Raw genomic sequence first — 14388 nt, forward strand, 5'->3', positions numbered from 1 at the left:
TTGTAGTTTCCTGTCCATTTTCATTTTCTGTAAGGCTCCATTTGTTTTTTTGTTGGGTTGTTTTTTTGCTTGTTTTGTCTTGGTAAGTAGATTCACAGCACCATGTTCAACTTCATGTGTGGTGATGATTTGCTCATTGGCGTGGCTTGTTGAGGTGGCTTGTTAAACCTCTGAGACTCTACAGAGTTCTGCAATCTGTTCAAGTTCAGAAATTGGAGTTAACAAATTGTGCATGCTTGCCTTAAAAAAGAAAACAAACATAAGTATATTAACTATGGCCCAAAGAATGCTACTCAGAGTCTGCTCAGAGACTCAGAGGTTTATCCAAAAACATGCGATGGCCATGGACCAGTCAAATCTGGCACTTGTATGGTATGATGATGCTTATGTCCTACTCTTTAGGAAATGGATCAGAGGGATGAACTGATAAGGGAGCTGGAGTCCCAGGTGGAGTGCATGCGGAGCGAACAAGAACGCTTGAAGAGGAATAGTGAGGAGGAGCTTGACCAGCTGAACGCAGTCATAGACAGATTACAGCAGGAACTGGCCAACATTGAGCAGAAGCAGGCCACAGAGGAAGATGAGGACACCAAGGACGAGCCAGAAAGCGGAGCATGGGGGCCAAGTAAAGAGGAATATGATGAAGTGAAGCAGAGAATGGACCTGGCCACCAAAGAGCTTAATACGCTCAAAACAGAGCACAGTAAGCTGTTGGAGACGTATCGGCGCTTGAAAGAGAGTGCAATAGCATTAGCTGAGACAGAAAAACTGGAGAGCTCAGAGGGTGAACTTGAAGAGGCTCTTAGGGAGAAAACTGCTGGCCTTGTTGTCATGCAAGCCCAAGTACAAGCACTAGAACAGAGTGCCACTTCCAGAGTGGAAGAGTTAGGTCACCGCATCCAGAAGCTCGAGGACTTGGCCAGTGAAAAGGACTGTGAGCTATCCCGCTGTCGCCTCCTTGTGGAAGAAACACAAAACTATGCAGACAACCTCCAACAGAAAGTCTCCAACCTGGAGGACAAGCTGAGGGAAAAGGTGGCTGCAGCGCTCGTCAGCCAAGCCACCCTGGAGGCTTTCCAGCAACAGTCTCAAGGGTCCAGGGAGGAGCAGGGCCTGGAGAGACAGGTGGAGCCACATGTCTATGACTTTGGTGACTTTGGTATTCCCCAGATGGACTTCAGTGGAATGAGTCATGCCAGAGTAGCTCCCACAGGGAAGGTGGTCCATCTGACGGAGAAGCTTCGCGAGCTGGAGGTGGGCCTCAGCGGCATGCAGAAAGACCAGGAGCTCCAGAAGCAGCTGCTCTCTAGCTCTGAGGAGGAGGTGCTGGAGTACGAAAGGAGGCTGGCTGTGCTCATGGACCTGCTCAATCAGATGAAGACCAAGGCTGGTCCACACCAGAGAACACCGCTGTCTGTGGAGGTAAGAGTTACACAATTTGCCAACTTTTTTGCCTGATAATGTGTACACAATGCGGTCCAGAAGAGGCTAGAAGTACCACAGCCACACCAAATTTCTGTAGTGTATGGATTCAGAAAAGTATTGGCTTTAGTTACTTTAGTCGATGTGCTGGCGCACCTTTGGTCAGGACATTTCAGTTGAGTGCACCCTGTACCCTGATTGATGTTTAATCAATGAAGACGCATTGAAGTCATTGTGATTCTATGCCACTGTGAACTGTTGTCCCTTGCTGGATTGCTCTGATAAGTTTGAATCTTTGTGGCCTTTTAATCAGTCTTCCTCCGCTGGTGACCAGACGGCTTTGTCGGAGCTTCTTCAGGAGTTGCAGGAGGTCAGAGATGAAGCTTCAGCCGCTAAAGAGCAGCTCAACCACTACAAGGAGAGCTGCAGTAGACTCCAGGAGGAGCTCAAAGTATGTGATGTTTCACCGCTTTGTAGTGTGTATACAACTATTGCAGTGAGAGTATTTCTGATGTTTTGTGAGATTGATGAGCATGTGATTTTCATTCTAGGAAAAAGTTGTCACAATAGACACACTCCAGGAGCAACTTCAAAGGGTAGGAACTAAAACCAAACACACTTCCCTCCACAGTGTACATATTCAATAAATTTGTCTGTCCTCAATAGCAGGCATGCAGGCTGGCAAGTTCTAGTCTAACAATTCAACCTCTTCCACTTTAGGTATCATCCAGAGGCAGTGAGGAGGCCAAGGTGTCCGAGCTTCAACAGGAACTCATGGAGGTGCAGAATGAGGCGGCCGCCACCAAAGAGGAGCTGAGCAGCTCCAGGGAGAGCTGTGAGAAGCTGCAGGAGTTGCTTCAGGTATGAAGGCAGTTGGACCATGAAAGAAGTTATTCATATGTCCTCTCTCAGGTGCTGACTTCAGTGGAATCAATGGGTAGAACCCCCTTCAAAAACTGTTTTGTCCTTTTTTCATGAGCTCTCTTGAAACTGATATTTAAGTATGTCTACCTTTTATTGTTTATTTAATTTACTTAATTTTATATTTATATTCACTTCATTTTTTAAAGGAGAGGGAAATGACCATTGCTCACCTTAAAGGAGAACTTTTCCGAGTAAGTAGGAAATGTTTCATACCTCCATTCTGTTGCAGTGAAATGTGATGTATTGACAGTGTATTTCATTCAAATGGTCTAGTTTTATGAATAAGTCTATCTTATTGTCCGTTCTCTTGTGATTTCTGCCGTCGTTGACCCCCTGCCCTACCATCTACCAGGTAACATCAGAAGAGGAAGGGGCCAGTGTGACAGAGCTTCTTCAAGAGCTCCAGCAGGTCCGAAAAGATGCAGCTACCACCAAAGAAGAGCTCAACAGCTACAGGCAGCGCACTGAGAAACTTCAGGATGACCTCCAAGTCCGCGACCTCTCCATTTGCAAGCTCAAAGAGGAACTCCAGGAGGTCCGAACAGCCTTGGTCAAGGCCGCAGACTCAGCCTCTCCATCTCCTTCTCCGTCTCCTCAGCCTTCATCCTCCACTTCCTCGTCCTCTACCACCCAGCCCAAAAGGAAAGGAGGGAAACAACCAACTGGTAAGGGAGGCAGCGCCAAAGACAAACCATCTCTGTCCAGGAAAAACTCTGCTGCTGCCAGCCAGTCCTCTGACAAATCTCGGAGCCCTCCAGTGAACAGCGACTCTGAGCAGCAGCAGCGCGTGGCTCTAACAGACTCGTGCACCCAGACCGAAGCTGTCCACGTGTCTCCTCTCGGTCCGGATAGCAAGTCTGCGTCGGATGCCACCAAAGAGGAGATGGAGGAGGTGATAGGAGAGTTCCAGGAGAAGATCGTCCAGATGCAGGAGCTCCATGCGGCGGAAATCCTGGACATGGAGGCTCGGCACATTTCAGAGAGCGAGACCCTGCGCAGGGACACACAGGCGCTGGAGAACGAGTGCAAGGCCCTCAAGGCTGTCATCGACAAGCTGCGCTCCAGTGAGGTGAGGCTAGCAAGCAGTGTTTATTCTGCACTGCTTTTAAGTCTTTTAGGTTGAGAATAGTTGAAAGATGTGTTGCAAAAAGTCATGATTTAAGGTAATATCAGCATTTTTGATGTGGTTCTTATATCACTCTTGCCCACAGAGAAGTTGTAGAGAATTGTGTCTTATTTATGTTACTGATTTAGTAGCCATTTTGATTCATCACTGCTATAGGATTCCAATGTGTCCAATGTGTGTGAAAAAGAAGAGTCTCCTCTTCCTATGTACATGCTAGAATACAGCATAATTTAGCCTTTGCTTTGGGAGCAGCATGGCATGCTCCCAAAGCAAAGGTTTCAAAGGTTCAAAGGTTTGCATGGCATTTGCATGAAATGTAGTAAATTTTGGGGGTGTTTCAAGGTGTTCATTAAAAAGTCATGATTTTGTGAGGTTTCAAGATACTTTTTGTAGATGTAGTGGAAGACAGTGACTATAATGAATTACAGCAAAATGACTAGCAAACAATTAAATAAAATTTAATGTGACCCACATGTCAAAAACACTAATATTATGGTTTAATCATGACTTTTTTGCAACATATTGTTGAAACACTCTAAACTGTTTTGAGTATTGACTCCTATCTCTATGTATGGCCTAGAATATGCAAAAATACTGGTATTGTCCTTCTGATTGGTCATCAGTAATATGGGTAATTTCCCTATAGGAGAGGTTTAAGTGAAATTATGATGCAAGTTTAATTTCATCCCTTCCAGGCCCCCTCGTCAAGACTAGACCGTCCTACACCATCACAGTTCAAAGATGGCTACACCAGTGGTAAGATCACACACAATCACACAACACAGGGGAAACACTGAGCCTCCAGGTGAATGCAATTTAATTTCTGTAGCTGTATGCCACTTTCAGTGTCCCATTTCAAGAGAGTTTGTTTCCCCATGCAGACAGCAGTTCAGACTACAGCCAGCGGACCGGCTACGATCTCCCTAACCTGCAGCAGGAGTTCAGGACCACACCCGAGGGTGCCAGGAGAGAGACTGACGATCCACTGCCTGACAGAATCAAGGTACAACTTCAACTTACTATATGAAGGGTGGGCCAGTTCTTAGACAGACCGTCCTTCAGCCAGAGGACTTAAATACATGCATTACTACCAGTTTACCTACTTAAGCAGCCAATTTGTAGGTAAATGGCCCTTATCTGGAGTTTCTTTGCTTGAAGGTCATTTTCTTGAGATTCTATTTCAAGTCATATTTGCCCAATAAAATTAAGTGGTTAAGGAATTTTGGAATCAATAAGCCTTTGTGTCTAGTGGAACAAAAAGTAACATTTCTTGCCCTCATAAAACCCACTGAATAGCTTCAGTATTTGCTCCAAGTATGTGACTCCATGTACCTCTGTGCTGGCCCGTGTCTTACTGGTGGCATTTAATTGTGAACGTTTGTGTATGTTGTCCACTGTTGTGTATGATGTGCCCCCCCAGGGAAAATAAATGTTATGGTGCTGATTTCTGTGTTGGCTTATGTGCAGGTATTATTTACTAGTGTGTCTCTGAAATACTTTTATTTTGTAATCCTGAAATCAGAGAGAGTGATGGTAATCCAACAACCTTTCTGTGTGGTCTCTGTCTACTCAGACTCTGCTCCGTGAGGTGCACCAGGAGGGCATGCAGGTGCTTTCTCTATCAGAGTTTCCTCTCCCTGAAGGTGAGCCCGGGAGCCAGTTCCACGCCCCAGGCTGGGCTAAAGAAAGAGAGGCCTTGCTGGCCACTGTGGAGTCCCTCAAAGGCCTCATCACCCAGATGCAGACGCACAGGGAAACACAGGTAGAAGACAGTTTGAGTGTTACAACTCAACCAGTCAAAACCTCAGAGTTCAAAGCTGCAACGGTGATTTAAATGTATTGATGTTGCCTTGGGCTAAGATTATGCCCGTTTATTTATTAAAAGTGGATATGCGTCTTCCTCGGTGGCATCCTGCGTCTGTTTGTGTGTCTGTGAGTTTATCTGTGTGTCTGTTTGACTCGCTCCAGACCTCAGGCGGTGTGGACTGGCGTGGGGAGCTCCTGGGTGCGGTGCAGCAGGTGTTTGTGAGGGAGCGGAGCGTGCTGAAGAGCGCCCTCTACAGCCAGTTGGACCTGCTGGACACCAGTGACGCCATCATCCACCTCAATCAGTTGGAGCACAGGCTCGCTGAACAGGTCAGTAATGAACACTGAATGTAATCTGAGACTGATTTTACACCAGATGAGGATTACTCGCATTGTCCACTGTTGTACACAAAAGTTGACCGCAAGGGTGCATTTCAATTGCAGATGGACAGACAAGATATGTAGCAACTTGCATGTATGAAGTGTAGTCTGACAATATACACTTAATTTATCAGTCACTGTTAATTACTACTGGCAAGCACATTATAAGAAACAAAAAAGAAAATCTGTTTTCTGTCCATTTGCTTTACTAACTTTACGAACTTACTAACTGCTGGATGATTGTTGACAGGGAAGGAAGCTAGTTTAGGGAAGATACTATCAACAAACAATGAGTTGATATAAGAGAATTTGAATTTTTACTTCTAAGAGGTGACAAAGAGGTGACAAACATCTATGAATCAATTGTTAAGAACAGCCAAGTAGACAATTTTCCAGGCACAGTTCTCCTGCCTTTCCTGCTCTCTGGCTATCATCTGAACCAGTCAGTAAACAAATAGATGTTGTGTTTGTGATCCTTATCCAGGACGCCCAGCACAGAGAGGCCATGGGGGCGCTCCACACTGCAGAGAGGTCCAGTCTCATCTCTGAGATTCATCAGCTTCGTGGCCAACTGGAGCAACTCCATCAAGGTCTGTATTTCAGAAATCCCCTCTAACCCTACTCTTGTTCTGCTGCTGGTCTTTATTTACACTCGTAGATCACATAGATGAGTTCAGTTCTGTTATTCATTATTTTGTCACCAGCATACAAATATCACAAAACACAACCAGAAACACTACCATTTGTGAATTCAACTGCTGAGTGAATAAGAAATACATAATTTCATATGCGGTGTAGTCTTGCATTTTCATATATCCAGTAACTAGTTGCCACAACCTGATACTTTAAGTGGAAGGACTGACTGTGATGAATGTTTTCTAACTGTTGTCCTTCAGGGCCGCAGCCTGCCGTGACGTCGGTTGGTGAGTGTAGTGCTGAGGAGCAGAGGGAGAGAGGAGGAGCGCTCGGAGCAGCAGAGGCTGACAGGCTGCTGGTGGAGGAGCTGAAGGGAGAGTTGGCCCAGACCAAGCTGGAGCTGGAGACCACGCTCAAGGCCCAGCACAAACACCTCAAAGAACTGGACACACTCAGGTGAGACCTGGCTATGTCCACACACATAATAGACAATCTGAATTTTTTTTATTTTTTTTATTTCAACAGTATTGAATTTTGATTGGAATTCAGCCTATATGTTCAAAACTCAAACCTCGATTAGGCCACTCGGCTCATTAAGATTATCTTTGTCAACAGGACGGAGGTATCTCAGAAGGCCGCTGAGGTGGACACACTGAACGACCAGCTGTCAGAGGAACGGAAGAGAAGCCGAGAGCTTCAGTGGGCCATGGAGAAGGAGAAGTGTCGAACCGGGAGGAACGACGAGAGTAAACGAGAAGAACTGGAGGTAAGAGCTCTCATAGACACGGTCGTTAAATAGGTTTCATTCAGCAGACCAGCGGCTAATACAGGTATTGTGTTGGCACTTGCATAGTAAACACATTGAAAACTTTCCGAATCAAGGCTATACTTCATTCACTTCCATTTGTCTTACCTCATCCATTTTTGCCATGTATCTGTTTGTCAGTGATGTTGATTCTTTTTTTTTTGTTTTGACAGCGTACTGTGCAGTTTAAAACCAAACTATATTTCTTCCCATATTTTTTTAGGACCTGCATCTCACTCTGGGAGAGCAGCGGAGCCACGTGGCCCAGCTGACCTCGGCGTTGGAGCAGGAGCGCCAGGCGTCCTCCCAGCTCGCCCAGCAGACTGACCAGGAGCGCCTGAACCTCCACCGACGCCTTCAGGAGCTCCAAGTCCAGCTGGAGACTGAGCGAGCCAAGGCCCAGGAGATGAGCAGCGCCCTGGGGAGAGAGAGGGAGCTGCGGACGGGTGTCTCCTCAGACGGCGGTCCCTCCAATGAGGAAGGGGCAGGGGAGGACAGGAGTGGGCTGGAGGAGGAGGGGAGCATGCTGCAAAGACTGCAGAGGGAGCTGGATGAGAAGCATGCGCAGGTAGGATGCTTGTCATGTGCTGTACCAGCACACACATGGGGATAAGGGCCAAGAATGTTGATTCTTTGCATCACTGTCAAAATGAACATGTATTTTGTATGATGTACACTATTTTTTAAAACCTTAAAACCCCAAAAGAATTCAAGACTACACCCATAGCCTACATGGAATGGTTCTTTTGCTCATATATTTGACTCTAATGTGAATACCTAAAAAAATATATTTTATTTTACTTCACCTTGACATAAAAATCCCATGCCAGAAGACTTCAGAATATAATAATAATAATAATAAACTTTATTTATATAGCACTTATCAAAAACAGCATTACAAAGTGCTTTACAGAAGAGTAGCAGCAGGCTTAAAGCCGTACAGACAAGAAAGTAGAAAATAAAGACATGATGGCATGATAAAGAAGAACCGGTACATTGATAATAGAACTGTTATAAAAAGGCTTTTCAATAAAAAAATACATTTTTAAAAGTGCTTTAAAAGAAGACAGACATTGTCAAACCTCTATTTGAATTATGAAAAGACACGATTTGGCCAAACCAATGCAAAAAAGGCTGCTATTGAAGGCATTAAAAACCCTCTTGTAGGAATTGCTATTCGATTCTTCTGAATATGTCTGCAAGATATGCACGATATACTTTACATAAGTTTTTATTGATTTGTTGTTACAAGTTAGTGACCATGCAGTGGTAATGATTAAAGTTTGTCTTTTGTTTAAGTGCTTTGCTTCTAAAATGATCAGTTCAGACTTGCAACATTGCACTGGGACCACTCATGGTAAAAATATTGGCTCCCATGGTATTGTACAGCGCCTTTGGTGTTAGTGTGTAATTTAGCTTGTTGTCTCATTCTCATCAAACTAAACATGATCTCTTTGCCTGTCCAGAACAACAGGCCTGAAGAGTGGTAGTGGAAACTCGCTACAGCTTCTCCCTACACCAACGGAACTATATTTTTATCTAAATCCTGTACTTGATCTGACTTTTCTACCCTCTCCTCCCACCTCTCTATAGGTGGTGCATCTTCTAGGTGAGGTGGAGGCCCAGAAGCTCGAGGTGGTAAGGAAAGAGGAGGAACTGACTTTGGTAAGTCAGAGGTCAAGACGGGACCAGGATGCCCTGCTGGAGGCTCGGGCCCAGCTGGAGAGCCTGGAAGTGCGTATGTCGGAGGCCCAGGAGCAGCTGGACAGAGAGCTGGAGAGGAGGAAGAGCCTGGAGGAGGAGAAGGAGAGACTGGAGGAGAGAGTGGCCCAGCTAGGAGAGCAGAGGGAAGGAGAGAGGGCTAGGAGCGGACCGCTGCAGACTGAGGGCCACAGTGTGAGTGTCAATTCCTGGGATCATGTACTCTTCATAAATCATTTCAATTCAGTGATTTTTCAAGTTTGATTTCTCAAACTTGTTAAAATTCTATTCTAGCTGTGTTAACTCTTTAATAGTGCTTTGTATTGGACAAAGTCTTTTTTTCCATCTATATACCAACAAATAAAAGATCCAAGGCACTCTCCCAAACTATATTTAGATTCAAATTAACTATTAAAAACTCTGATATGTTTTGGCGTCATAGTCTTCGTCAGGGAGTGAAACTGAGCTGCACAGTAAACAAGTCCTTATATGTAGCAGCGTCCCATTGGTCTTCTTCCAAGTACCTCAGTTGGCATCAGGTGCGGCATTTGCAGAAACCAATAGCCAAAACATTGAAGTACAAAAGGCCAGCACAGTGTAAAACCTAATACAACACATTCAGCAAATTAAGTCAGGAAGTTGCAAAGTATGCATTACATAAAGTAATCCCTCTGCTGGTGGTAAATACCAAAAAAGATCACAAGATGGCGTAATAAACACCAGTCCCATCATGCATTATGAAAAGCAGTAAACTCTAGACCTTCATTTAGGCCTGGATATTTAGTTTATAAATCCAAAAGGCCTCCTGTTGATTTAGTTTTTTTTGCCAGTCACCTTTTCTAATAGAAATAGGAATGTGGTCTGTGCCCATTACCTGCAAAGGTGAAGGATTACTCTGATGTAAGGTTTGGCCATGGGGTAATCCTTGTTATCTGTGCAAATGGCATAATTGTGTTCTGCCAAATACAACCCGTGCTTTGTTTTTTTTTCATCTAGTTGGGGGTCCATGACATGAAAAGTTTTGGGATCCTCTGAGCTAATTCATGTTGTCTCTCTAAACAGCCGGCCCTCTGGCACAGCGAGTCCACCGACCGCACCAAAGACTGGGTGTTCCAGCAAAAGAGCGGCTCCAGCGCGCCCGCCGCCCTCCTGGACGCCAGCAGGACGGGACACGGCGGCGGACCGCACCACGGCCCTTGGCGCACCACCGACAAGATCCTGGGCAAGCTGCACCTCATTGCCTCCAAGATCCGCACCATGACCAGCAAGTCTACTGGCAGGTACAGCAACAGTCAAAGTTCCTTTATGGATCTAACACTCTTTATGTACTTTTTCATATACTGCATAAATTAACACAATCCATAAAAATGTCACTGACACGCAGGACACATAGCAGCTCTAATATAGCTTTATGGGAGTTAATTGATTAGCTCTAACTGATAGCTGCTCTTTGTACACTTTTTAATGCAGACTGACAACAGAGGTGGACAGTGAGGAGCTGTCTTGGGTGCAGTCCAACATCAATGAGGTCATCACTATGCTGCAGCAATCCCCAGGACTACCGTCTGCTCCTGAGGTTAGAAAATGTTTTTTTTCCTGTTGCATGCTGATGGTAGTAGTTTTATTTTAACTGTATCGCTCCTACTTTGAATGTGTCTGGACTTTGTGGCCAAGGTTTTTCAGTTTTTCAACTGTTTTTTTCAAAATAAAATCTGTTGAGCCCCTCATATGTCCAGGTCTGGTTGTGACTGCTTGTTTAATCCCCTGTGTGTTTCCTCCAGAGTGTGGCTCCCCTGGCAGGAGGTTCCTCCAGCACCTCCAACTCCCTGACGGAGCGGCTGCTGAGGCAGAACGCCGAGCTGACGGGTTTTGTCAGCCGTCTGACCGAAGAGAAGAACGACCTGAGAAACCACACCCTCCGCTTGGAGGAGGAGCTCCGCCGCTACCGGCAGCCTGGACTGGGATCAGGGGACAGCGTGAGTACATCCCAGGAAAACCTTGTGATAGAGAGTAACCACAGCTCCGAGATCAGGAGCTTAGAGTGCCACTCAGGATTGTTGTTATACCTATGATACAGTAAAAGGTAATAATAAATAGTACAAAAATAGGACTAGGACTGATAACTTTACTTAATAGGCACTTACTGTTTGTTAGCCTCCTTCAAACAATAAATATAATAGAGTTAGATATGTTGAAAATGTAAAGATCAAGAAGTGAAAGTGTGGTTGGAATAAAAACAGCATTTAGGCGCTTGTCATTAATACATTCTACACTAGACTTAAATGAATGCTACCTTGAAGCTAAAGCTATATAAAGATAAAACATATTGGAAGTGCTGTTAGCTTCACATTTTGACCAGCTCAAATATTAACTTCTCTGTTTTGTTTTTCAACTCCTGTAATGCCATGCAGTAGACCTTGACTAAATGTCCATATTTAATTTGCTCCCGCAGTCTGGCAGCAGGAGAGGAGTGGCCAAGGCGGACTCGGCAGGCATCCTGCTTTCCCAGGAGCGGGAGGCGTGGACGAGAGAGAGGACGCGCCTGGAGAAAGCCTTGCACCTGGCCCAGGCCCAGGTGTCCCGACTCCGGGGAGAGATCAGGACCGACACCCTGCGAGACATAACTGGACCTGAGGCTGACAACGCAGCACTGAAGGTCAGCAGAATGAGCCAAATACTCGACTGTAGTTCAGTTCTCCTGCTGTTGCTAGTTAGATTCCTGTTACAGAATCTTACTAGCTTACTATCATATATATATATCAGTACCAAGGATAAATACTGTAATACAATACTGGCTGTTTCTGGACTCAAAAGTTAAAAGAAGCATTGACATGGATAAATAGATAAATAACTGCAAGCATGTAAGGCTTATCTTCACTCTCCTTTTCCCTCTTCTACTCGCCATCCCACGCCTCCAGAGGATGTACGGGAAATACCTGCGGTCGGAAAGCTTCCGCAAGGCACTGATCTACCAGAAGAAGTATCTGCTGTTGCTGCTGGGCGGCTTCCAGGAGTGTGAGGAGGCCACGCTGTCGCTCATCTCCAGGATGGGCGGCCGGCCGTCGCTCTCCAGCCTGGACTCCCTCAGCCAGCGCCGCCGGGGGCTGATGCGCTTCCGCTCTGCCGTCCGAGTCTCCATCGCCCTCTCCAGGTAGGCAACAGGGACTGTGGGTTGGACGGTGTGTTTTATCGACCCTGCGCGTGCCTTTACTTTATTTTCCCTACTAAAAATGTTCTGTTGAAGTTTATGAAGTTATTAAATGTTTTCAGTGACGCATGTACACATTTATAGTCAAAACTAAGCTTATATCATTAACACCCTGCTGTTATTGTCATTTTGACCAAACTGTTTTCGTTCTCTTTGCTTCCAGAATGCGTTTCCTAGTGAAGCGGTGGCAGAAGGCAGCCGGGATGGGCAGCGTAACCTCCAGCAGCGTCAACAAGAACGGAGCGGGACAGACGATAGGTACCAGGAGCCCCGAATAACCAGTCAATTCTATTATGTTTGTGCCGTCTTTGTGTTGGAGAACATCATGTATAAGTGTAAACAAAGACTAATCGAGGGATGTGTTTGTCTTTCTCAGGTACGGACGTGAGGGAATCGCCCTATCTTCACCCAGCGAGTGTGGAGGTGTTCAGAGAGCGAGGAGGAGGAGGAGGAGGAGGCTCCAGCAGCAGAGGGCGCAGCGGACGAGACTCCCCCAGATCTGCGGTCTCCTCCACACACCACAGGTGCAATTTGCAATTTTGCTGTATTTGTGTTTATGTCTGTTTTAATTTATATTTCTTTAGGGTTTTTTTATCTCTATTTCTGTCATCTGTATTGCTGTTTTATTATTGTACTGCACCTTCTAACATTTGTTTTGAGAGGCGCATTATAAATAAAGTTTACTTATTTACTTACTTACTACTGTACCAAGGATACAGATAAGTAGAATGGAATAGAATAGGATACGGAAAGAGTGTCAATATATAATCTGCATTTTTTACAACACTTTATATGAACTACATACAGTAACACGTTTATAAAGCATTCATAAGAATGTCATAAGAGCTACATTGCATTTTCACAAATTCAGATTCATTCCTTGTGTCAGCTTTCATCTATCAACGTAAAGATTAATTCAGTATTCATGAAATGATTGTGAAAGTGGTGGAAATATTTCGTAGAAAATCAGGAAGGCTGAGCCAAAACAGAGTTCAGATGTATTATGGGTGAGATGGCCTTTAATTATGTTACTTAAAAGGTGATTGCTGTTGTGACTGTGTGTTGTTTAGGTTTCACCTGGCTGGAGACCCCCATGGCGCTCTGACCTGCTCCCACCTGCAGAACTACGACCCTGACCGAGCGCTCACTGACTACATCTCCAGACTGGAGGCCCTGCAGAGGAGGCTGGGAAGTGTGACATCAGGTAACACACACACACACACACACAAACACTTAACAGATTTGTGTGATACTGTGAAAATGTGTGTAGAATTAGGTTTTCCAGTGAATTACCTAATAAAAGACTAATATTACAATTTGGAATTCATTGGTTTATAAGGAACCTTTGATCAGGTTAATGGAAAAGTTGGGGTTTGACTCCTAATATGGACCCCAATATTTCCAGTCTCATGGTCTCATCAAGTTTAAGGGTTTTTTTTGTTTCTGTTATTTCCCCATAAAGTGGTTTGGGAAGTTTCCATAGTCATGAAAATCCTGGAAAAGATTTAGATAATTGTAAAATATCATTAAACTTTTGGAAAAGTCATGAAATTTTAAATAATTCTATGAACTCTTATCATATCTGTAAAAATAAAAATTGCAGGAGTAATTTGGAAAAATTTAACAAAAATTTGTAGGCTAAAATGCAATTGACCAAGACAAACAAAAACAAAACAAATTTTCAGTGTCATAGCATTTGTAAAGGTTGCTTTATACATTTCACCACAGTAGTACCAGTGATGAAAATTTGATGTGAAGTTATGAAAAAAGTTTTTAATTGCATTGTAAAGTGTGGGAACCCTGTTTATTTTCTCCCCAGGTTCTTCTTCATATGCTCAATTGCACTTTGGCTTGAGAAGATAGACGCTGAGAAGTTACTTTGGAACTGGCTTGAAGAAACTCAGTTGCCTTTTCTTGTGCTGAGCGCTCTGCTGTTTTCTATCATTCTGGTGTGGACAGTATATTCCATGTGGACCAAAACCCATTTTTTAGTGTATGACATCTTGTATTCAGGCTTTTTGTCGCCAGCACTTGAAAACAGCTATGTTTGTAATTTGATCTGCCTCTTTGTTGTGGATGAACTACAATCATGTATATTTGTCAAATGCTAATTTAAAACCCTGTGATTAATTTATATCTATGTGTTGTTGTATGGGTGGAGCATTATGTAGAGAATGTTTGGGTTTATTGTTAAGGAGGCTGCTACTGGATAATATACACTACACTGTGTTTTGTTTAGGCCGGTTTCTCAGACAGGCTACAGAGGACATTTGTAGAGAACGTATTTTTGTAAAGCGTAGGAGCTTTGAATTTTCTGGGTATTTTGTCAAAAACTGAAATAAAGAGGACTATAATATTTGAAATGTTTGAGTGCATTTT

At 44.3% G+C, this 14388-nt stretch overlaps 1 protein-coding gene across 4 annotated transcripts in view; it reads left to right on the forward strand.

Moving 5' to 3' along the window:
- akap9 (A kinase (PRKA) anchor protein 9) overlaps positions 1–14372 on the forward strand; it is a 70692-nt gene extending 56320 nt beyond the window's left edge. For all 4 annotated transcript variants that reach the window (XM_078290132.1, XM_078290135.1, XM_078290133.1 and 1 more), the window contains 24 exons: positions 403–1422; positions 1736–1873; positions 1974–2018; positions 2143–2283; positions 2493–2537; positions 2699–3415; positions 4168–4228; positions 4354–4475; positions 5046–5234; positions 5441–5608; positions 6144–6249; positions 6556–6751; positions 6911–7061; positions 7324–7668; positions 8694–8996; positions 9864–10081; positions 10272–10377; positions 10583–10777; positions 11254–11457; positions 11720–11952; positions 12173–12267; positions 12386–12533; positions 13080–13213; positions 13829–14372. In XM_078290132.1, coding sequence (XP_078146258.1) covers positions 403–1422; positions 1736–1873; positions 1974–2018; positions 2143–2283; positions 2493–2537; positions 2699–3415; positions 4168–4228; positions 4354–4475; positions 5046–5234; positions 5441–5608; positions 6144–6249; positions 6556–6751; positions 6911–7061; positions 7324–7668; positions 8694–8996; positions 9864–10081; positions 10272–10377; positions 10583–10777; positions 11254–11457; positions 11720–11952; positions 12173–12267; positions 12386–12533; positions 13080–13213; positions 13829–13872 — 5124 coding nt within the window. In that variant the 3' untranslated portion in view covers positions 13873–14372. The remainder of the gene's footprint in view (positions 1–402; positions 1423–1735; positions 1874–1973; positions 2019–2142; positions 2284–2492; positions 2538–2698; positions 3416–4167; positions 4229–4353; positions 4476–5045; positions 5235–5440; positions 5609–6143; positions 6250–6555; positions 6752–6910; positions 7062–7323; positions 7669–8693; positions 8997–9863; positions 10082–10271; positions 10378–10582; positions 10778–11253; positions 11458–11719; positions 11953–12172; positions 12268–12385; positions 12534–13079; positions 13214–13828) is intronic.
- The last annotated feature ends 16 nt before the right edge of the window (positions 14373–14388 follow it).

The sequence above is a fragment of the Centroberyx gerrardi genome, chromosome 19 (assembly GCF_048128805.1).
Source record: "Centroberyx gerrardi isolate f3 chromosome 19, fCenGer3.hap1.cur.20231027, whole genome shotgun sequence".
Lineage (NCBI taxonomy): Eukaryota > Metazoa > Chordata > Actinopteri > Beryciformes > Berycidae > Centroberyx > Centroberyx gerrardi.